Genomic DNA, 23,418 nt, shown 5'->3' with positions numbered 1-23,418 from the left:
ACAGGGCCTTGGTGAGACCACACCTGGAGTACTGTGTGCAGTTTTGGTCTCCTTACCTAAGGAAGGATATAATTGCCATGGAGGGAGTGCAGCGAAGGTTCACCAGACTGATTCCTGGGATGGCAGGACTGTCGTATGAGGAGAGATTGGGTCGACTAGGCCTGTATTCACTAGAGTTTAGAAGAATGAGAGGGGATCTCATTGAAACGTATAAAATTCTGACAGGGCTAGACAGACTGGATGCAGGGAGGATGTTTCCCCTGGCTGGGGGGTCTAGAACGAGGGGTCACAGTCTCAGGATACGAGGTAGGACATTTAGGACTGAGATGAGGAGAAATTTCTTCACTCAGAGGGTGGTGAACCTGTGGAATTCTCTACCACAGAAGGCTGTGGAGGCCAAGTCACTGAATGTATTTAAGAAGGAGATAGATAGATTTCTAGACACAAAAGGCATCAAGGGGTATGGGGAGAGAGCAGGAATATGGTATTGAGATAGAGGATCAGCCATGATCATACTGAATGGCGGAGCAGGCTCGACGGGCCGAATGGCCTACTCCTGCTCCTATTTTTCTATGTTTCTAGTGATCAGGCACTGAAACCCCAGCCCATTTTCCTCTCAATAACCTGGGGGTGGCCGTAGAGCTACACTACACGGGGTCAACGTCTTCAGGAGGAATTTGGCCCCCCCCCCCAAAAAAAAATCAATTTATTGAAAGTTAAAGATGAGAGACTGATGTGGAGCCCAACTCCGAAAGTTTTTGTGTGTATGGTGTGGAGCTGACTCATTTGCGGGGGTGGGTGGGGGGTGGGGGGGCATTATTTCTCTGCTTTGTGCCCGGGTTATGCTGTTAAATAAGGCTGCTGGTCCTTGGCACCAGCTTTCCGCCCCTATTGTTCTGCATGGTTCCTTCCAGCGTCCATCTGAGGTGGGGTGGGGGTGGGGAGGGGCTGAGGTCTAGCCCCTGGCGCATGCCCAGCAGCTTCAATAGGACTGAACTGAGGAGGGAGAGATGCCACCACACCTCTTACCTCCTTCGCCCAGGCCTCCATTTTGGGCTTCGGACGATCAGAGAAAAGGGCAAGTCTGCAAACGTATGGCGGCAGAACATAAGAATTAGGAGCAGGAGTCGGCCATTCGGCCCCTCGAGCCTGCTCCGCCATTCAATGAGATCATGGCTGATCTTCGACCTCAACTCCACTTTCCCGCCCTATCCCCGTAGCCCCATTATCTTCCTCCCCATTTATTGTTAAGTGTGATCCAAGGCTCAGGATACGGGGTAGGACATTTAGGACCGAGATGAGGAGAAATTTCTTCACTCAGAGGGTGGTGAACCTGTGGAATTCTCTACCACAGAAGGCTGTGGAGGCCAAGTTACTGAATATATTTAAGAAGGAGATAGATAACGGATACTTGTAGGTCATCACCTTTACCTTGCTGCACTGTCAGAGGTGCCGTCTTTCAGATGAGACGTTAAACCGAGACCCCGTCTCCTCTCTCAGGTGGGCGTAAACGATCCCATGACACTATTCTGAAGAAGAGCAGGAGAGTTCTCCCCTGTGTCCTGGCCAATATTTATCCTTCAATCAACATCACAAAAACAGATGATCTGGTCATTATCACATTGCTGTCACAGGGCAGAAATTTGGACGGGAAAACTGATAGTCCGGGATTCCCCGCATGCTGTGGAGTTTTAACGCATTTGTCCTTGGCAGGTTCCCCTGTCCCACCTCTGTTAAACCCGGAGGTGCGCGGGTTGGGATCTGGTTGGGGTCAAGTCGGGTCGGGTTGGAGTTGGGTCGTGGTCGGTCGGGGTCAAGTCAGGTTGGGGTTGGGACGGGTCGGAGTTGGGTTAGGGCCGGGCTGGAGTAGGGTCGGGGGTCGGATTTGGGTCAGGGTCGGGTCAGGGTCGGGGTTGCCATTTTCTAAATTTTAACCTCTGACCCGACCCCAGCCTACCTGCCTTTGTGCGCTAAAATCCAGCCCTGTAAAGCGCTTTGGGACATCCTGCAGTCATGAAAGGCGCTGTAGAAATGCGCGTTCTTTTCTTTGCCGTGTTGCTACCCATAACATTTTAATGCCTTTTGTCTTTTTTTCTTCTTCATGCAGTTAAGACCACTGAAGAGAACCGACCTTCACAAGACGACAACGGATACTTGTAGGTCATCACCTTTACCTTGTTGGCATGTTTTTATTAATACTGAGAGGTTCCCGCCCCTGGCATGGGTCTGTCAGGCTGCCTGGTCCTTGCAATGTGGACCGTGTGAATGGCTGCACCTCCCTCTGTGCACCATGCATGCACCTCGAGCTCCTGGCAGCACAGTCGCCATCTACGATTGAAAGGGCAGCCTTACAAACCCAAAATAACCAGGCAGGGAGCAGCGCTGCCTACAGACACTAACTCCGGAACTGATTCTGTAGGGGCCGATTTTAACCCTGCCCGCCCTGGTCCAAGGATTGGGTCTTGCCTGTTCTGCTAGAACGGCTGTGCAACCTCGGTCCCTGTACGAGCACCTCAAAGATCCATGGTACGTAGTAGTGGAGCCCATCAAGACAATAAGCTCAGATACCCCAACCTAAAGGACTTTGTGTGGCAGATGCTTTGAGACAGCACCATAAACTACGAGAGCTATGCTCAAGGGTCTGTCATCATCATCTCGCCCTTGCTACACTCCTATTTAAAAATATATATATATATTTACAAGCTTAAGAATATCTTAGTTTTGCGGGGGGGCTGCAGTGTGTTGGACAGCGAACTGCAGACTCACTCAATCGCCAGTAGTTCTGCGGGCGAGATCTGTGCAATGAGTTTGGGCAGTCTCGGCCTAAGGCTTATCTGGCCCTTCTGCCAAGATTGGACCATCTCTTCACTTAGCGCATTGGTGGGTAGATGCTAAATCAGAAACAGCAGGATCTGTTAGTATCAGCGACTTTGAAATATCTGCAACTTAACCGGAACATAGGTTCCGTGGTAGACTCCAAAGTGTGTCTCAAAACACTCTGAACATCAGCAATGAAGCCATTGCGTTAATATAAGAACATAAGAAATAGGAGCAGGAGTCGGCCATTCGGCCCCTCGAGCCTGCTCCGCCATTCAATGAGATCATGGCTGAACTTCTACCTCATCTCCACTTTCCTGCACTATCCCCATACCCCTTGATTCCCTTAATATTCAAAAATCTATCGATCTCTGTCTTGAATATACTCAACGACTGAGCCTCCACAGCCCTCTGGGGTAGAGAATTCCAAAGATTCACCACCCTCTGAGTGAAGAAATTTCTCCTCATCTCAGTCCTAAATGGCCGACCCCTTATTCTGAGACTGTGACCCCTGGTTCTAGACTCCCCAGCCAGGGGAAACATCCTCCTCGCATCTACCCTGTCAAGCCCTGTAAGAATTTTGTATGCTTCAATGAGATCACCCCTCATTTTTCTAAACCCTAGAGAATATAGGCCTAGTCTACTCAATCTCTCCTCATAGGACAATCCCCCCATCCCAGGAACCAGTCTGGTGAACCTTCGTTGCACTCCCTCTATGGCAAGTATATCCTTCCTTAGGTAAGGAGACCAAAACTGTACACAATACTCCAGGTGTGGTCTCACCAGGGCCCTATATAATTGCAGTAAGACGTCTTTACTCTTATATCTTATATTATTATAGGGAGTGTAACTGGGTTGTTAGAAAGTGCCGTGTATTTCTATAAAGCTCGTTCTTTCTATAAAAAGGAAACCATGAACAATTTCTCTGAAATATATCAATGAAAGTATCTGTCGTGTTTTAGTGGACCAGGAGAACTGAGCCAATGTAAAATGCTAATGGTAAATGTCAGTGTTCATCTGTTAGAGAGGTGTTCAAACATCCAGCTTATTTTCCCAGTGATTATAGAATGTAGAGTTTAAAGGGCCCAGCCCAGCCCTACATCACCCACAAAAGGTTTGGACTTAATCTGTGAGTCTCACCATCCGTGTTGCTTGACCCACACGGCGTTGGGATAATCATAGAATGATACAGCATGGAAGGAGGCCATTCAGCCCATCATGCCTGTGCCAGCTGTAGTATTATTTCGCATCATGCTTCTTCTCCCCACACAGATTGTCCTCTCGTCCTTCATGTTCATTGTTTGTGGTTCATGTTTGAGACTAGGCTGAGAGCGTTGGCTGAGGTAATCCTAACCCTAACCACATTCTGAGCCCAATCCTGTCCTCCTCCCCACCCCGCCCACAGTTCACACACCCGGTACGGGTCACTGGACCTGTCCTCACCCGCTCTTGTCCACACATGAATGCTGTCCAACTGGATAGCCATGAGGAACGGGGAACCCTGGCTGATTGCCCCACCTCTCCAGCCCAAAGGCGCTCGCAACGTTGAAGTTAAGGTTGTCACACTCAACCCAGATCAGGAATCAAAGCCTGCACAGTTCAGCTGTGAGACTCCCTCTTTAATTCAGCTCCAGTTTCCATTCCATGCTTTTTGATGTGTTCCATTTCCTGACCTTCGTAACTCCACTGCCTTTTTGACCCCAACTGAGCCACGGTGGGCTGGTTTGTGCTTGGAAGGAGGGTTGCCCTGTTGAGGGGAGTCGAAAGGAGTTACGAGAGAGCTGAATTCCCCTTGGGCGGAGATTGTAGAAGTTACAATCAATGTACTTTTCATATGAACACTTAGCAAGCTGATTAAAAAAACACTCCTTGATGTAAAAAGATTACTAAGTGCTTGGTTTGAGTATAAAACAAGGCTTTAATCAACTGTTTCACAACCATGAGATTCTAGTTACATCACTAGTTCCTGGTTACAGAAACGTCCTGAACAAGCTGGGCCCACGCCCGAGTATATATACTCCTTGGACGGCGCCACCAGCTGGCCGCCCAGTGTTATTTCATGAGTCATGATAAGATTCATGACACTCCTCTCTGCGCTATTTTAGCGTGGGTGATAAGGAAGGCGTTTGACACGCGCATGTTAAGTGTTTGTGCGAGAACATCGCAATCTTAACTTTCTACCTGATGGTCATCCAACTTCAGTGCCTCGGCCATCCGATCATTTCGGCTGTGTGCGGCCCTTAATTTAGTTCTGCTGCGTCTTCAGGATCGTCAGAACTTTAAACCAGAATGTTAAGGGGAAGAAAGAAAATCAGCAGAAATAAAAAATCGAGCAAGGTGACCCTTGCTGGAACGGAGTTGGGAAGAGCCCTCCCTTCACACCCCGGCTGGTTGCCCCCGCCGAATGTGTGAGCCGGGGCAGTGTGATTAGGCTGTTGGACTGTAGGGGAGGGACACAGCAGCCCACCCCTGGCCCCTTGCCTTCACCCAGCAGAGCTCCTGGCTCAGCGATTGGAAGAGGGATCCCAAGTTGATTTGTTCCCTCCCACCCCTCCTCCCAAACTCGGGACTGTTGCAGCCAATCTTAGTGTCATGCCAGTAGTGTCCCGACTGAGATCAATGAGCTCAACATAAGCCAGCAATTGAATCTGGTCGCCTTCCTCGAAACATAGAGAAATAGGAGCAGGGGTAGGCCATTCGGCCCTTCGAGCCTGCTCCGCCATTCAATATGATCATGGCTGATCCTCTATCTCAATACCATATTCCTGCTCTCTCCCCATACCCCTGGATGCCTTTTGTGTCTAGAAATCTATCGATCTCCTTCTTAAATATATTCAGTGACTTGGCCTCCACAGCCTTCTGTGGTAGAGAATTCCACAGGTTCACCACCCTCTGAGTGAAGAAATTCCTCCTCATCTCAGTCCTAAATGTCCTACCCCGTATCCTGAGACTGTGACCCCTCGTTCTAGAGCCCCCAGCCAGGGGAAACATCCTCCCTGCATCCAGTCTGTCGAGCCCTGTCAGAATTTTATACGTTTCCATGACTCGTATACCTCAGTTCCACTCTTGTGCGTTCATTTACCCACAGAACCTGTGGTGACTGGCGGAGGTTGGGGCAGGTGGGTGGGGTTGGGTTGTTAACGATAGTAACAATTTTGGAAAAGTTTGACTTGTATTCCCCCACCCCCCTCCCTCCCTCCTATAAAAAGAAAAGGGGGATGGTGAGACTCCCCGGCCTAGAAATTCGACTCGGGCAGTGATGCACATCGGGCAGTATCGGATCGGCGATCAATAGAATTGAATATCGGGCGCTGCGGGTAATGGGCGGCCAATCCGCTATTGCCCGTTGCGCGCCACCGCCGGAGACGAATTTCTCGCCCCCCCCCCTTTCATTCTGTTCCAATTTCCACTCCACTCTGTTTGATATGTTCCATTGCCTGACATTCGTGATTCCAGTGTATTGCCCCCAATCTTGTTCTGTTGTGAAAGTGTTTCTGTGCATGCTAACACTCACCAATGCCTTTATGTTTCTTTATTCACCGCTCCCTAGACCCAGGCTGGACAAAAGGTATTACTGTGATCTTCAGAATTATACAAAATCCAGGTTATCCTTCCCGCTCACCAGTTCCAAATCGGAGGACTTTCACTTACGCACGGGATATTATGCGGGTAGCGGTCGACTACGAACCGCTTTCATTTGTACACAGGGCGCGGTGCGGGTAGTGTTCGACGTCCTGATGGAAATGACGGGATTTGTAAGTCGCGAGTGTGAAATGGGTGAGGAGCTCAAAACACAAACGCGTGGGGTGCTCGCGGTGAGAAGGGGCCCAATGCAACAGACAGGAACACCCATCTAGCACCAACACAAAGTTCATCTCGGCCTGCATTTTTATTTTAATAAGTTGATGCAACAGGCTCTAGATCCCAAGTGAAAACCCTGGGTTTGGGATTCTCCACAAGTTTTCCGTGACCACCTATGCCATCAGGAATCTGACAAAGTTCCTATCTATCCAGAAAGTTGAGCCAAGGAGAGTATTCTCTATTACTTTTGACAGTGTGTGTGTATGGTCCGCATGCAGATGTCCACATGGGAACACCACCACCTCCAAGTCCCCCGCCAAGTCACACACCACTGCGACTTGGACATATATCGGCCGTTCTTTCATCGTCGCTGGGTCGTCATCTTGCAGCTCCCTGCCTAACGGCACTGTGGGAGTGCCTTCACCACACGGACTGCAGCGGTTCAAGAAGGAACCTCACCACCACCTTCTCAAGGGCAACTAAGGATGGGCAATAAATGCCGGCCTTGCCAGCAACGCCCACATCCCAAGAATTAATTGGGTTGGACCAGGATTACATCGGATATACGGCACAGAAACAGGCCATTCGGCCCAACCAGTCCATGCCAGCATTTATACTCCACTCGAGCCTCCTCCCATCTTTCCTCATCCTTATTGGATTTCTTGGTGACTATCTTATATTGATGGCCTCTAGTTATGCTCTTCCCCACAAGTGGAAACATTCTCTCTGTATGGAGGTGGGGAAAGGGGGTGGGATGGGTGAAAGAAACCAAATACTGCTTACAGCACCCAGCCAGATGGCTACAGAATGGGACTGGTCCAACCTTGCGGACAAATCACTCTCGACCTGCGATGCAGAGCGTCGCAAAAATAGGGGAAAATAACTTTTAATTGAGGTGGCAGAGAAGACAAAATTCATTTCGTTTCTAGCCTACGGGTCTCCAGATTTATGCAGGAAGATCCCAGGACCTCTTGCCTCAGCTCCCAACTGCCAACGCAGTAGCTAAAGGCCCTGGTTGCCCTTCTCCTTTGCCCTGTCTGGGGCAGCTAAGTCGGGAGGTGCGCCCACTACATCGGGGCGGTCGACATGTTGGTCAGCATGGTTCACCAGAATGATACTGGGGTTAAAAGGGTTATAATATGAAGAGAGGTTGCATAGTCTAGGCTTGTATTCCCTCGAGTATAGAAGATTAAGGGATGATCTAATTGAGGTGTTTAAGATGATTAAAGGAGTTGATCGGGTAGATAGAGAGAAACTATTTCCTCTGGTGGGGGGAGTCCAGAACAAAGGGGCATAACCTTAAAATTAGAGCCAGGCTGGTCAGGGGCGATGTCAGGAAGCACCTCTTCACACAAAGGGTAGTGGAAATCTGGAACTCTTCCCCCCCCCCCCCCCCAAAACAAGCTGTTGAGGCTGGGGGGTCTTTTGAAAATTTCAAAAATGAGATTGATAGATTTTTGATAGACAAGGGTGTTAAAGGATACGGAACCAAGGCGGGTAGAAGTAGTTAAGATACAGATCAGTCATGATCTAATTGAATGGTGGAACATGCTCGAGGGGCTGAATGGCCTCCTCCTAGTTAAGAAACAGTTCAGTGTAATTTATTGGTGTGGCCATTTTATTGGCTGTCACTTTATAAAGACTCTCGTATTGGAATTTCTACCCCATAGTCTTTTGGGAGTGAGCCACAATGTAGAGAAAGGAATGTGTACACCGTATGATGTAATTGTACCAATGACGCCAGCCATTGCCACTGTTGGAACATAAGAACATAAGAATTAGGAGTAGGAGTCGGCCATTCGGCCCCTCGAGCCTGTTCCACCATTCAATAAGATCATGGCTGATCTTCAACCTCAGCTCCACTTTCCTGCCTGATCCCCATATCCCTTGATTCCCCTAGAGTCCAAAAATCTATCTCAGCTTTGAATATTCTCAAAGACTCAGCATTCACAGCCCTCTGAGTGAAGAAATTCCTCCTCCTCTCAGTCTTAAATGGCCGACCCCTTATCCCGAGACTGTGCCCCCTAGTTCTAGACTCTCCAGCCAGGGGAAACAACCTCTCAGCGTCTACCCTGTCAATCCCCCTCAGAATCTTATATGTTTCAATGAGATCACCTCTCATTCTTCTAAACTCCAAAGAGTACATTGAGCTGGGGGAAATACCTATTCTTTGCCAACATAGGGCCAATGCCCTTTCATATTATCCTTCTTAATTAAGGGGGACATCTTCACATGTAAATAGCATCGTTCGCGATTATCAGTTATTGCTCAACGTAGACTTGGGATGGGGTGGGGGAGAGAAATAGCAGATTACATTTTCTGATCAGTAAAACTTAGGCACAAATCCCTTATTGCACTCACGGTATATTCCTGTGCACACTGGTTTTAGCCAGGCAGAAACCCATTTTAAATGAACAAGTTAAAGCAGTCTGAAATAGTACACAGAGGGATGTCGTACAAGCGAAGTACATGAGAGATTGGAAAATATATCCTGGCAAAACTCATCCATGAAGAGGGTTTCTCGCAAGTGAAGTAATTCTCTAATCGATCGCTACCCGCATAATATTCCATTCTCGATACCAGATTTCAGGAAACAATCAATGGCCACAGCATTACCTAAAAAAAAGCATGCGCAGTCACCATGGCAATGATCACAGACTAAACTGATCTGGGGCCGTTGTAACCTGTGGTTTGGGTGCCCATTGAGGACAAGCATCATCTAGTTTCTGGATGTCAAGCGCCTCCCGGAACTTTTTAAGAAGCAGTGCCCCCAGGTACCTTCATAGTCAGCCGTGGCTCAGTGGGTAGCACACTCGCCTCCGAGTCAGAAGGTTGTGAGTTCAAGTTCCACTCCAGGGACTTTGAGCACATAACTCTAGGCTGACACTCCCAGTGCAGTGCTGAGGGAGTGCTGCACTGTCGGAGGTGCTGTCTTTCTGATGAGATGTTAAACCGAGGCCCTGTCTGCCCTCTCAGGTGGACGTAAAAGATCCCATGGCCACTAATTCGAAGAAGAGCAGGGGAGTTCGACCTGGGGCTAATATCTATCCCTCGACCAGCATCACTAAAACAGATTATCTGGTCACAGCCTCATTGCTGTTTGTGGGAGCTTGCTGTGCGCAAATTGGCTGCCACGTTTCCCACATTACAACAGTGACTAAACTTCAAAAGTACTTCATCGGCTGTAAAGCACTTTGAGATGTCCATTGGTCGTGAAAAGCGCTATAGAAATGCAAGTCTTTCTTTTTCATTGCCTTGGCCTCATTCTGTTTAGATATTGATCATTCCAAAACATTCACCCCCTCTGTTAATAAATGTTACGTGCATGAACCATCCCCTGTTTTTCCAACACAATGACGTGAGAGCATGTTGTACATTGAAAACGTCAAGTTAAGATGATGAGATTGGTTTGGATTTCTGGAGGGAATGTTTGGGTCAGACCAACCAGCATGATTGGAAAATGGTCAAAACTGGTGGTGCTGATTGTGATTTGCAAAAAAATAAACTCTAGATTTTCATTCTAACGCTTGAAGAGAATCCAATGATGTGTTTTGTTCCCCCCTTCAGTTGTTGATTTGTTTATGCAAAAGGAGTTCAGATCTGAGCATAATGACTTACAATATATTGGAAGTGCATCAAGGACAAAATGACTTCAAGCATTGCTGGTGTTTTTAGCGCAACTTTATAACCCAATGAGAAGTTTGTTGTTTTGTGTAACAGAATCATTGGCCAGCAAAAGAAATCCAAACTCGTTTACATTTTTCTTGTCGACCACTGATCTGGAGATGGTCCCCGAGCCAGACACGGTGCACCAAACGCTTGTCACCTTGCATGGAAGCCTTCGTGGGTGCAAGTGCAAATGTGCTGATGGGTGGGAAAGTAAGGTTTAAGATGATCTTGGTCTGGTACCATAGAGAGGGCTTTCCGACAAGTGAAGGAGCTCTCGCCCTGCTTACGAGAGGTGTCTGAACCTAACTGAGGTGCTCAAAACGGTTGAGGTTCTTTTGTGATGGATTCGGTTTGAATGTATAATCTTAGATCTACGATGGAGATGATTTTAGCTAATGATTTGTTCTGAGAATGTTATTTGCCATTAAATGCCTGCTGTACATTTCTGCCTGCATTTTCAATTTCTACTACCTGGTTGGGATTGAAATGTTTCTGTTAAGGATTGAGATCAGATCAAGGATTTGAAAAAGAATGCAAGATCGAGGTTAAATAATGGGAAGGGTTGAGACCTGTTAGGTTTGGGAGTGAAGCTGAGGCTCAATCTTTTTTGTCACATTTGGAATGGAGTTTAAACTCTCCTAATTGGGTCAAGGATTAGGATTGAACTTCTTGTGTTGGGAATTAGCATTAGGATTGAATCTGAAATGACCAGGTGTTAGAATTAGAGTGGACTCTCTTCTGTCATGGACCAGGATTGGGATCAATGGTCAGATCCACAAACTCTGAAATTCCTTCAGTCCTCACAGCACTCAAAAGAAGGAAATGACTGTAAAATGAATTCCATGGGATTGAATATCAAAGTCCTAACCAATCTCTTTCTGTTCTGTTTGTCTTGTCCGTGTCTCCATCTTCCGTTCTGTTTCTTATTCATTCCACCAATGGGAAATGCAGGTCTTTAGAAAGGTAAGGAGACATTTTAATTTCTAAAGTATTATTGGAATTATTGGTGTTGAGTTGTGTGTGATTTTTGGCCCACCAGATTATCAAAGCTCATGGAGTGGAACACTCATTTCATGACAAAGGTTCGGCCTGCATTAAGTCAGTGAACAAAAAGGTAACTGTTGTGGAGAGCCCAAGCTCTGTGTGTAGATCCTCCAGCAAGGACCACGTGACATTCTTTTTGGGAAGGGCCCTACGTTGGGTGAGGTGCACATCACATGACTTAGAAGCCACATGGGGAGGAGGGAGGGTGAGGGAGGGCACTGGTCGGTTAGATGGATATTGACCTTGACCATGACCCCCCCTTTTTACTCCGCCAGCGACAACGAAGACAGCAAAAAGCCTCAAGGCAGCCAGTCTTCAGTGGACGGGACGGTGAAGCAAGAGGAAAGCGATGACAGCATAGTCATCTACGGCGACGGCGACGAGAACTCTCGTTTCGGCGAGGATGGGTCGTTCATCGGTCAGTACACGGTCAAAAAGGACAAAGAGGAGACCGAGGGCAACGACAGCTCGGAGGCCACCTCGCCCGTCAATCCCGCCTATTCCTTGGCGCGAATGTGAAGAGAAAGATGAAAACCCACCAATCGGAGCGTAGGGGCACAGGTGCTACCCAGACAGTAAATACATTTGATTTATCTACCAATGTCCGTGCATATGGAAAACAAAAAAAGTTTGATTGTCCAAACTTGAAGGGCCAAGCAGTGAAGGAGACAAGAGATGTCGTGTGAAGAAAGAGAGGGAATAAAAAGCGGCAGTGTGGAAGGTAGAGCGATTTGTTAGGCTTTGGAGAAACATAGCAGTAGATCTCCCAAGCCACCGTGCGTTGCAGTTATACTCAATAACCTACTCCTCAAGAGGAAGAAGAAGTCTGGAAATTGCTATTTTTCTCCCCATTCATTTTACATTGCAAGTGACACCATTTTGGGGTAACCTGTAACACTGTGTATAGATGATGGTAGCTAGGGCTTTCTCATACTCCAATTTCAAGCTCTGTCCTTGACCTCTAGATATCATCAGGCCACAGCTCTACACTGGACGAACACCATTAGAAGATTTTTATCATTATGCTTTGTTTTTGAACAGTACTTAATCTGAGATACGACTTAATCGAAGATGCGATAAGGAGAGATGTCTCTATGTTGACTGGTGCCTCTCGGACCTCCCTTATTTTAGATTATATGCTTCTTAAAATTGAAGGTTGGACCAGAGCTGTCCAACACTGCAGAAATATTTGGAGTGACGTTAAGTAAGAGCAACACAACTTGCAAAGCTACGTGAACACATGGAGCTGCTTAAGTGTGACACACATCAAAATAGATCATTTCTTATGGGCACCATTTCTCAGGTCAAGACCCGGGGCAGACATTTTGTGAAGGAAGTTCCCCCTTGTAGTCCATGGCATCGTGAGTGCTACACTCTTCTGTCTATTGAATGATCGATTCCACCTCTTGCCCCAACGTCACCAGAGCAGAACGTTCTGGTCTAACCTGAGAGAGTCTCCTCCTGAGCCTGTCCCTTATCAGAAGGAAACACGCAAAACACGGGAGGGGTACTGAAACTGCACAGACATCTCACTTTATACCATTTGAGGTTTTACGTGACGGTTCCGATGGGTGGACTTCCTGCAGCCCCATCACATCAAGCTTACCTGTAAAGCTGCAGCAGTTCCGAGTGATTTGCAGTTGTTTTCAAAGTTGCAGCACCCCCACCCCCACTCCACCCCAGTTCCCTTCCACTCATGTTAGTAAACCCCAGCTCCCAATCTTCAATCCCCAACTGAAGCGACCCATCTCCATCCTTCTGCTGTTTTGGTTATTGACCCTCACGCCCCACCTACTCTGGTTAGTCTAGACCTTGCCCTCACTCAAGTTAACAGTTCATTTTCTCAAATTAATAACGCCTTTGCTATTTATTCTAATCACCGCCCTCAATCCTTTCAGGTAGAAGCCTCGCCCACTGTAGATCATGTTCTGTATTTACTTTTGTCCAACTTAAATGCAGGTGGGACAAGAAGGGTTGGCAACTTAAGTCATGTTGTAAATCCAACATCTCGAAACGAATGAAGCAATAATAATGTCAAGACTTGCACTGTCTTAAACTTCAGACTGTGGCCTTTAGTTAAGTTCTGAATCTCACTTCATGTGGCACCTTTAGAGATTTCAAGTGAAGACTTATTATTTCAGTGCCAAGATCAGTTAACCTGTTGAAAGTCAAAACTGGATTTCCTTTCCACAGAAGCAAGAATATCCATGTAGATGACATCCTGGAGGGATTTTGTATTTTACTTAATAACGCATAATAATTACCTTTTTTTTATTTGCTAATGGGACGTGGGCATCGCTGGCAAGGCCAGCATTTATTGCCCATCCCTAATGGCCCTAAAACCAGTAGCTCTGCTCTAAGTTCTCAGTGATTTATGGTTATTTTCAAATAGCAACTCCCAGTCCCACCTAGTCTGGTTAGCAACTCCCAGTCCCCACCTAGTCTGGTTAGCAACTCCCAGTCCCCACCTAGTCTGGTTAGCAACTCCCAGTCCCCACCTAGTCTGGTTAGCAACTCCCAGTCCCCACCTAGTCTGGTTAGCAACTCCCAGTCCCCACCTAGTCTGGTTAGCAACTCCCAGTCCCCACCTAGTCTGGTTAGCAACTCCCAGTTCCCACCTAGTCTGGTTAGCAACTCCCAGTCCCACCTAGTCTGGTTAGCAACTCCCAGTCCCACCTAGTCTGGTTAGCAACTCCCAGTCCCACCTAGTCTGGTTAGCATCTCCCAGTCCCACCTAGTCTGGTTAGCATCTCCCAGTCCCCACCTAGTCTGGTTAGCATCTCCCAGTCCCACCTAGTCTGGTTAGCAACTCCCAGTCCCACCTAGTCTGGTTAGCAACTCCCAGTCCCCACCTAGTCTGGTTAGCATCTCCCAGTCCCCACCTAGTCTGATTAGCAATTCCCAGTCCCACCTAGTCTGGTTAGCATCTCCCAGTCCCCACCTAGTCTGGTTAGCATCTCCCAGTCCCCACCTAGTCTGGTTAGCAACTCCCAGTCCCCACCTAGTCTGGTTAGCAACTCCCAGTCCCCACCTAGTCTGGTTAGCATCTCCCAGTCCCCACCTAGTCTGGTTAGCAACTCCCAGTCCCCACCTAGTCTGGTTAGCAACTCCCAGTCCCCACCTAGTCTGGTTAGCATCTCCCAGTCCCCACCTAGTCTGGTTAGCATCTCCCAGTCCCCACCTAGTCTGGTTAGCATCTCCCAGTCCCCACCTAGTCTGGTTAGCATCTCCCAGTCCCCACTTAGTCTGGTTAGCAACTCCCAGTCCCACCTAGTCTGGTTAGCATCTCCCAGTCCCCACCTAGTCTGGTTAGCAACTCCCAGTCCCACCTAGTCTGGTTAGCATCTCCCAGTCCCCACCTAGCCTGGTTAGCAACTCCCAGTCCCACCTAGTCTGGTTAGCAACTCCCAGTCCCACCTAGTCTGGTTAGCATCTCCCAGTCCCCACCTAGCCTGGTTAGCAACTCCCAGCCCCACCTAGTCTGGTTAGCAACTCCCAGTCCCACCTAGTCTGGTTAGCAACTCCCAGTCCCACCTAGTCTGGTTAGCAACTCCCAGTCCCACCTAGTCTGGTTAGCAACTCCCAGTCCCACCTAGTCTGGTTAGCAACTCCCAGTCCCCACCTAGTCTGGTTAGCAACTCCCAGTCCCACCTAGTCTGGTTAGCAACTCCCAGTCCCACCTAGTCTGGTTAGCAACTCCCAGTCCCCACCTAGTCTGGTTAGCAACTCCCAGTCCCACCTAGTCTGGTTAGCAACTCCCAGTCCCACCTAGTCTGGTTAGCAACTCCCAGTCCCCACCTAGTCTGGTTAGCAACTCCCAGTCCCCACCTAGTCTGGTTAGCAACTCCCAGTCCCACCTAGTCTGGTTAGCAACTCCCAGTCCCACCTAGTCTGGTTAGCAACTCCCAGTCCCCACCTAGTCTGGTTAGCATCTCCCAGTCCCCACCTGTTAAATTAGGAACCTCCAATCCCCTCCTGCCTTTGTTAACCATTCTAGCCTCCAGTTACACATATTAACAGCCTCCAGTCACTACCTACTCACGATAGTAACATCCAGCTTCTGCCTATTTGAGCTAGCGAGCTCTAGTATTTGGGTTAAAAATTAACTTTTTCCTCAGACATTTGACGTTGGACTCCCCTGTTTGAGGCAGAGTAGTGGTGTGGTGGGACTTCACTCTGCCCCTCCCACCTCACGATGACCCCGGCCGATTTTCCTAGGTTGGGGTTGGGGGGGGGGGTGGTCACTTAACACATAGGGAGGGCTCACAGTGGGATTCCTGCTGCTAAGAGGAAGCCTGCCACTGCTGAAGAGGAAATCCTCAACAACAAAAAAAGCCCCAAAGAAGAAGTGAGCTTTTGCAAACCTGGGTTGAGACTGAAGCCCTCAAAGGTTAGCCCTGGAGGCTGAATTGGTGGAAGAGGAGGCCTCTACTAGGCCTTCTCCCTTCATTCGAAGGTTTGAGGGCCTAGACGCCCCTACCCTGGAGCTAATGCCACCTTCTTCAGCTGGTCCTGGGGTAGCAGCAGTAAAGGGGGCAGAAAAAATCCATCAGGCTCACCTGCCCACTTGTAGCAGACGGGGAAGGGATGGTGGGCAGCCAGTGGAGGTCCATCAGGGGCAATGGGGAGTGAAATACAGCTCAGGGGTGGGAACACTGCGGTAGTGCTTACCATCTGATTTCAGACGGGATAGCGGAGACACATCCAGCTTCTGATGTTCTGGGCTCTCGGCCGCTCACATATAGAGGTCCTCCTCCTGGTTGCTACTTGGAAACCAAAGTCCTCAAGCCTTAAAAAGACTTTAAACATCTTTTCAAGTCCCATTTTGCAAACTATAAATTCCATCTGATTAAATTAACGTCAAAGCCTGACTGTTTCCGGAGATTTCCACATCCCATTAGTTTGGAGATTGTGGGGGTGGGGGTTGTCGATGGAAGGGGGGGAGGGGCAGTGGAGGGAATTGAACTTGAGTTGTAATTTTAACCTAACGCGCGGGCGGGAAACCCTCTGGATCGGGTGGCGCGCCGGTTCTACATCCCGCCCGATATTCACTGACTTCAATGGTGAGTAAAATCCCGTGGGGTTTCAAACCAGCTCCGCCCCCCCCGCCGATCCCGTCAGTTTCCCAATGGGTGCATTAGGTTAAAATTAACACCTATACCTCAGGACACTAGAATAGGGATTGGATCTAGTGTGGTACTGAGATCAGTGGGGCGGCAGGCTCGATGGACCAGTTGGCGTCTCTGCACAATAATGCAGATCATTCGTGGCCTCCTCCTCCCAGGGATAGAAACCGCTGGGTCTGTCCAAAGGAAAGCGATATGGTACAAATATTACTCTGCCTTCCTTCAAGAGATTGCTGGCTCTTTTTTTCTTCAAGCTTTCCACTTGGTATTAAACATGCTCCATTTATGTCCGGAAACAACTCCAACACTTCAAGGAATTTGACCCCCCACCTTTGTGCGTCAGATTCCCTCCCCTCTCCTCCGCCACCAACTTAATCTTGACCTCTTTCGAAAAAGAAAGTTGTTTACAGTAGCCATGGTGAAGTAAAAGCCATCCTGCTACCACCCTCCCCCACCCTCCTTCCCCCCGCCCCCGCCCCCCGCCACTTCCCAGCTCTTCTCAGGTTGAGTTGATGATAAATTGATATGGCAGATCAAGAAGAAGGAACAGTCATTTTGTAAATGCCAATTGGTTGGCATTGCAGGCATAGAGAGATATCAGGGACATACCCAGTACAGACTAACTGTGGACTGGCGTACATATCACACACATATCATGCTGGGCCTGCCTACCATCTTTACAAGAGATGTACACTATTTATACAGGAAGTGTGTGTCCTTCATCTAGGTCTTGTGCCAATGCAAGGAGCAAAAACAAGCAAATACCAGCTCCTTCATCACCAGGACAGCCTGCCTTCCTCTCTGTCATTGGCTCCGCATCACCCAGTATAAATTTCCCCTAGCCCCGAATGGCACCACCTCTTTTTTTTGGGGGGTTGGGGGGGGGGGGGCAGCTGTACAGTTTAACCAGTGCACAGGAGCTGATGCAGATTGCACAGTGCACAGCCGGCGGAAAATATATATGAATGGTATCTCGTTTTAATATTCCTTGCTGCACAGCTTCTACCCGTGAATGTAGTCCATATCAGGATGAAGTGAGCCCCATTGGTTCTTGTCTTCACCCCCCCATTGGTTCTTGTCTTCACCCCCCATTGGTTCTTGTCTTCACCCCCCATTGGTTCTTGTCTCCTCCTGCTCTGAGTCTCATCACCGTAGCCATGAATCGTTCTCCTCCAATAACTTAGTCCGTGCGCACCGTGACTCCGATGGCTTGTATCACATGAAGTGAGAAGAACAGACCGATTAGAAGCCCATTGTTCATGTGTACCAGTTTATCATTGACAACCTGAAGGATACTTCACTCTTCGTCTACATTTCTACAGAGAATTCTTTACGTATTTAAGCGCATATCTTTTATATTTTTTTTGGCAAAGCTTATCGATGAAACTTGTTTGTAGGTTTATTCTGACAAGCAATGGTTATAAGGTAATCAGTCACCAAGTCAACGAGATTCCTGGGATGGATTATCCATAGGACTTTCAATGCTGTTCAGCGTGATGAGGGGGGGTGGGGGGGCGCGGCGGGGATGGAGAGATAAAGGGGCTCAGTCGTCACTTGTTAACCAGGCCCAGATAGGGAACTTGTGCGGGAAATGCTGGGCGCCAGCCTTACCCCTATATCCCACAGGTGTTTTTCTTTGTACGAGTATTATCGAGTATTCAAACTTTGTTGCTCTGTGAAGGCTGAACATTTGCAGTAAGCAACTCGGTAGCAAGGAGTAAAATGAGCGTTCATTGTTCTCTGGGTGTTACCATAGATTTTGGGAGCCTCATTGTGTAAAGTCTCGATGAGCAGGTCAATGCACTTTACCACAACTGCTAGAGAGTGCTGTAGAGAAGACCAACAATAATACAGTGAAAAAGAATGCGCAAGGCAATGGGGACCTTGGGTTGAGTTACCACTTGGCTGGTTTAGACCAAATGCACTGTTCTTTGAGTGTGTTGTCAATAACTTTCTAAGTATAAGCCAGATGAAAAGCTTGTCCAATTTCCGCCCCCCACACCCCCCACTTGTTTTTCATGGCTATTATCAAGGTTATTAAATCTTGTGGTGCATTCTCGTCGCACAAAGCAGTAGATGCCAGCTCAATCAATCATTTTAAATCTGAGATCAATAGATCTTTGCTAGCCAAGGGTATGATGGAATATGAAGCCAAGGCGGGTGGATGGAGTTAGGAAACAGATCATCCATGATCTCATTGAATGGCGGAACAGGCCTGAGGGGCTGAATGGTCTCCTCCTGCTCCTATCAGCAGCAGAGCAAGCCTCAGATCATCAGCCATGACCCTAACCTCCTGCCCCGTCTCTAGCCTGCCCCCTTTCCAATATTTCCACATGGCAACAGGTGGCGCCCCTGAGCTGCGCCTCATGCCCATGATGCAGTGTTCTATTAATTCTACAGGCGCACAGGTTCTTGGCAGGTCCCCGAGTTGTGCCCCCCGATAACTTTTTTGTCCGCTGTGAGTCGGCCCATTCCTCCAAACAGCAACAACGACTTGCATTTATATAGCGCCTTTAACATAGTAAAACGTCCCAAGGCGCTTCACAGGAGCGATTATCAAACAAAATTTGTCACCGAGCCACATAAGGAGATATTAGGCCAGACGAGGTAGGTTTTAAGGAGCGTCTTAAAGCAGGAGAGAGAGAGGTGGAGAGGCTTAGGGAGGGAATTCCAGAGCTTAGGGCCTAGGCAGCTGAAGACACGGCCACCAATGGTGGAGCGAATAAAATAGGCGATGCGCAAGAGGCCAGAATTGGAGGAGCGCAGAGATCTCGGAGGGTTGTGCGGTTGGAGGAGGTTAGAGATAGGGGCAAGGCCGTGGAAGGATTTGAAAACGATGAGAATTTTAAAATTGGGGCGTTGCTCAAGCTACAGACCATTGGTGACGGGAGCTACCTGCCAGTAAACGTGGTGTCGCGTGAGAGGAGCTCATTGAAGATGCAGTGCAGAATAAAAGTCTGTAAGTGTAAACATTACTGAGGTGTGAACCTTCACACCGTAAATAAAACCAGGACCCTGTGGCCTTCTCTTGGTGGACTGATCTGTCAATGGAGGTGAGGGACTTTTGTTCCCGTGGCCTGCACTGCCTTCGGAAACTGCAAAGCTGAAGGAAGTCCTGAGGATAATGATGGCTTTGTCCTTGGCGGGTGACTGAAGATTAATGAAATATTCATTAAATGATTATAATGCAATAAACTCTTTGGCGTGCATTTGTATTAAGGATTTTCATCATATTTATCTAAATGTTTTTCTGCACCCTTGCCCTGACAGTACAATAACCCAGTATTAAAAAAAACATGTCAATATAGCAGAAACCATGCTAGTGACCACCTTCTTTGAGAGACCACAAGCCTTGTCTAAAGTGATCTGACCATCCGTCCGCAGCAGGCAGGTGCGTGGGATCATTGTGGACGGGCCTTGTAGTATATCAGCATTAAATTGCTCATTATTGTTGAACCTCCTTCTTGCCCTTAAGTAAGATGTTCTACTGCACTAAGAACCAGGGAAATGGCAATAAAACAAAGCATTTTTTTCTTTAAATGGGAATCTCACTGAAAGAGACAGCGTCCCCCCTTTTCCTACTTCGTTCTCCTGTAGGTCTCGGCTCGGCCTCAACTATAAATGCGTGAGTCGGTGAATTTCGGTTAAAAAAATAAAAATCCCCCGCCTCTGTAAACTGCGGCCACTTAACGCATAAACTGTCCTGGTTTATCAAGGGAGGCCCCACCACAGTGTTGATTTTACTCGTTCAGGCACTGACTGACGCGCTGTGTGTACCCAGCATTTAAAAAAAAATGAGTCATGTACATCTTGATTTAGTTCTATGATTGCCCCTTCCGATGTTCCAAAACACAAGGCATTGTTCATAGAATCATAGAATAGTACAGCACAGAAGGAGGCCATTCGGCCCATCGCGTCTGCGCTGGCTCTTTCGAAGGTTAGTCCCACTCCTGCGTTTTTTCCCCATATTTCTGGCAATTTTTTCCTCCTTCCAGTATTTATCCAATTCCCTTTTGAAGGCTACTATTGAATCTGTATCCACCACCCCACCAGGCCTAAATCACGTTGGAGAATCACAGGTTTGTTTCAACTGGTTTCCTGTGAGCTATCAAATGTCGGATGTTGGTTAAGCGTGGCATCAGAGAAATCCAGGGGACCGATGGGAGGGTGAATTTTGGCATAGATTATCCCATGCACAGAGCGCGTGTTAGAATATGGGGTACGGAGGAATGCCCGCCCATTATGCAGCCCACCCGATGTTCCGCACATTCATTCAGGAGGGGGTTTAGAATTGGACACGTATAATAATCGTGTAAATCCTTTGTGTCCTGTCACTTTTTTTGTGGAGAAGGCTTTTGAAATCCATGTTTGATGCCACCTAACATAGAATTGCATCGAATCCACAGCACAGAAACAGGCCATTCGGCCCAACTGGTCCGTGTGGGTGTTTACGCTCCACACCAGCCTCCTCCCACCTTACTTCATCTCACCCAATCAGCATATCCTAATATTCCTTTCTCCCTCATGTGTTTATCTAGCTTCCCCTTAAATGCATCTCTGCTATTCACCTCAACCACTCCCTGTGGTAGCGAGTTCCACATTCTCACCACTCTCTGGGTAAAGAAGTTTCTCCTGAATTCCCTATTGAATTTATTGGTGACTCTCTTATGTTTCTGGCCCCTAGTTTTGGACCCCCCCCCCCTTCTGCTTCTTGGTTTATTCCATCTTCACTCCTACTCTCTTCAACCTAGGTGGTGTCTTATACTCATGACGTTGGCCCTTCTCCTAAATTTAAAACTAGTCATGAGGCTATTCTGGAATGATGGGACAAATTGTTCTTCCGTCACGAGCGGTGTTGCAACTTATAATTTTTCTGAGAAAGACAACGAAGGAAGTTCTCAAAGTAAAGACTAGTTTCAAGTAGCTGATCTGTAATATTAAAAGTGTATTCTGTATCTTGGCACAGCTGCTTAGGTTCTCCCTCATATCACGAGGGAAAACAGTCGTTGATAGAAAATGCTACTCTACAAATACAAGAAACATCAAGGATGATAACAGGCTATTTGGAAATTAGCAGCATAGATAGGACGTTGGTTAATGGACAGAAAACAAGGGTTTGGGTTAATGGGTGTTGGAAGCGTTATAGCCCAGCTATCAGTACTGATTCCCCTTTTGTTCTTTAGTATATATGGGTGATTTGGGCTTGGGCATAGGTGGCATTTGCTAATGACACAAAAGTGGGGGGTTTGTCAAACAGTGAAGAGGACTAAAATACTTCAGGAGGACACGGACAGGTTAGCAGAATGGGCAGGACAGATGAGCAATATAATGGGGAGAAGTGTGAGGAAAACAGGGAATGAGACTCGGTGGAAAGACATGGAAGGGTGCAGACAAACAGACCTAGGAGTTCAAATACATAATTGCCTGAAAGTGCAAATGCAGGTAGATAAAGCCATAAAAAGACAAATAGCGTTTTGGGGGTTTTATACACAGAGTGCAGTTGTGGGCACCACCATCACAAAGGACAATAAAGCCACAGAGAACCATACAGCACAGATTCACCAGGGCTGGGGGACTATAGTTATGGGGGGAGACTTGCGATATTGAGACTATTTCCACTGGAGCAGGGAAGGCTAAGAGGAGATTCAATGGAGGTTTTTTTTAAATGAAGGTTTTTGATAGGGTGAATAAGGAAAGACCACTTCCTCTGATTGGGGAGTCAATGCCAAGGGTTCATCAATTTAAAGTTCAGTAAGGGAGGGAGGAGAGATGTTTGGAGAGAGATCTTTATGCAGAGGGTTGTTGGAGCATGGAATGCTTTGTCACAGAGAGTAGTGGAAGCACAGACCATTGCATCTTTTAAGGGAAAATGGGATAAATCTTTGAAGCAGAGGAAGAAACAGGCTAATAATCATATTAGTGACTGCTCTAGCAAAGAGCCAGCACAAACCTGATGGGCTGAATGGCCTCTTTCCATGCTGTGGCCCGCTGTATTCAGAGGGGACCACAGAGACAAGGGCCAACAGTAATTGCCACAAAACTCATCAAATACTAATGGGTACCACTTTTATCGCCTCACATTAAGGACGCTGTCTCTATCAGGAGATTTCCTTTTGTGCATTTGGTTTGAAACTAACCCACGCACATTAACCAAAATTGCTGTGTCTCTAATAGCCTTGATTTGTGTGGCATCGTGCGAGCAGTGTGCTATGTGGGTGAGTTTGTATTCAATTGCACATTCTTTTTTTCCTGTTTATAAATATATTAATATATTCCCTGTAAAAGATATACCTATTGCTGAGAAACTGACATTCCCACAGACTGCATCTAAGACAATAATGTAGAGTAACACGAGATGGTCATAGTGTGTGTAGATAAGGCTAATAAACATGGTTATTTAAACTGACTGCATGGGAGGTCGAAGTAGCCAAACCATCCAGATATACTGTTTCCTCTGGGAAAACTGTAAAAAAAAATAAAACTGACTGTTTTTGTATAGAAACAAACTAAACATAAAATAAAAGCATATTGTTCTTCAAACACATTGCTATTAAGCGTCTGATTCTTTTCTTTCAACTGCTGTTCCAAAGTGTCAGACTCAGCTGGAGGTCCACTTGATTCCTTCGGTCGTTCCACATGACTGGAGGTGTTGCACTGTGCTACAGGTTGAAGTTTTGGGGGAGCTGTAATAATATCAAGAGCAACCTGCATTTATTTAGTGAGTGTGTCCCATCTACAAGATGCGCTGCAGCAACTCGCCAAAGCTTCTTCGACAGCACCTCCCAAACCCGTGACCTCTACCACCTCAAAGGACATAAGAACATAAGAAATAGGAGCAGGAGTAGGCCAATCGGCCCCTCGAGCCTGCTCCACCATTCAATAAGATTATGGCTGATCTGATCCTAACCTCAAATCTTCTATCACTCTCCATCCACCCGAACCCATGTGATCTCCCGGGAGA

At 47.5% G+C, this 23,418-nt stretch overlaps 1 protein-coding gene across 2 annotated transcripts in view; it reads left to right on the top strand.

Annotated features, from left to right (window-relative positions):
- Positions 1-23,001, top strand: part of nfasca (neurofascin homolog (chicken) a) — a 240,547-nt gene extending 217,546 nt beyond the window's left edge. Inside the window, exons 26-27 of one of the 2 annotated variants that reach the window (XM_086011089.1) lie at positions 2,108-2,156; positions 11,607-23,001. In XM_086011089.1, coding sequence (XP_085867215.1) covers positions 2,108-2,156; positions 11,607-11,850 — 293 coding nt within the window. In that variant the 3' untranslated portion in view covers positions 11,851-23,001. Of the gene's footprint in view, positions 1-2,107 lie in introns of both variants that reach the window. The other variant, XM_086011085.1, reaches the window with a different exon arrangement.
- Positions 23,002-23,418: the final 417 nt, after the last annotated feature.

This window comes from Somniosus microcephalus, chromosome 18 (assembly GCF_052327205.1).
Source record: "Somniosus microcephalus isolate GS21.2 chromosome 18, FLI_Smic_1.0, whole genome shotgun sequence".
NCBI lineage: Eukaryota > Metazoa > Chordata > Chondrichthyes > Squaliformes > Somniosidae > Somniosus > Somniosus microcephalus.
This window is presented reverse-complemented; position numbering and strand designations above follow the sequence as displayed.